General features: G+C 54.8%; 1 protein-coding gene across 1 annotated transcript; it reads left to right on the top strand.

Moving 5' to 3' along the window:
* Positions 1-4: 4 nt before the first annotated feature.
* LOC107734882 (inner ear-specific collagen-like) lies at positions 5-490 on the top strand (the record flags this gene model as incomplete). The annotated part of the gene is made up of 1 exon (XM_016546763.1): positions 5-490. A coding segment is annotated over one exon (486 nt), but the record flags the coding sequence as incomplete, so codon positions are not given.
* Positions 491-493: the final 3 nt, after the last annotated feature.

Genomic DNA, 493 nt, shown 5'->3' with positions numbered 1-493 from the left:
TGGAGACCCTGGTCCATCTGGGCAACACGGCATGCACGGGACTCCAGGAATCGCCGGAGAACGCGGGGAACCAGGAGTTCCTGGAGCAAAGGGCGAGCCAGGAGCACGGGGACCACCAGGAGTCAAAAGTATGAGCGGTCTGAGGGGAATGAAGGGTGACCGTGGCCCCCAAGGGAAACGTGGAGACCGAGGCCTACGGGGACTGAAGGGCTCAATGGGTCAAAGTGGATCGAGACTACGGTCTGCTTTCAGCGTCGGCCTATATCCAAGCAAGTCTTTTCCCCCATCTGGATTTCCAGTTCGCTTCGACAAGGTTTTCTACAATGGAGAAAACCATTATGACGTAGTCACGAGCAAATTCAACTGCACCTACTCAGGAGTTTATGTGTTCTCCTACCAGATCACGGTGAGAAACAAGCCCCTGCGTGCTTCTCTGGTGGTGAATGGAGTGCGTAAGGTACGTTCGAGAGACACCCTACAGGGTCAAGACATT

Source organism: Sinocyclocheilus rhinocerous, unplaced genomic scaffold, assembly GCF_001515625.1.
Source record: "Sinocyclocheilus rhinocerous isolate Xijiao unplaced genomic scaffold, SAMN03320098_v1.1 C35472110, whole genome shotgun sequence".
Taxonomy (NCBI): Eukaryota; Metazoa; Chordata; class Actinopteri; order Cypriniformes; family Cyprinidae; genus Sinocyclocheilus; species Sinocyclocheilus rhinocerous.
The sequence above is the reverse complement of the archived record's forward strand: the minus strand, read 5'-3'. Positions and strand labels throughout refer to the sequence as shown.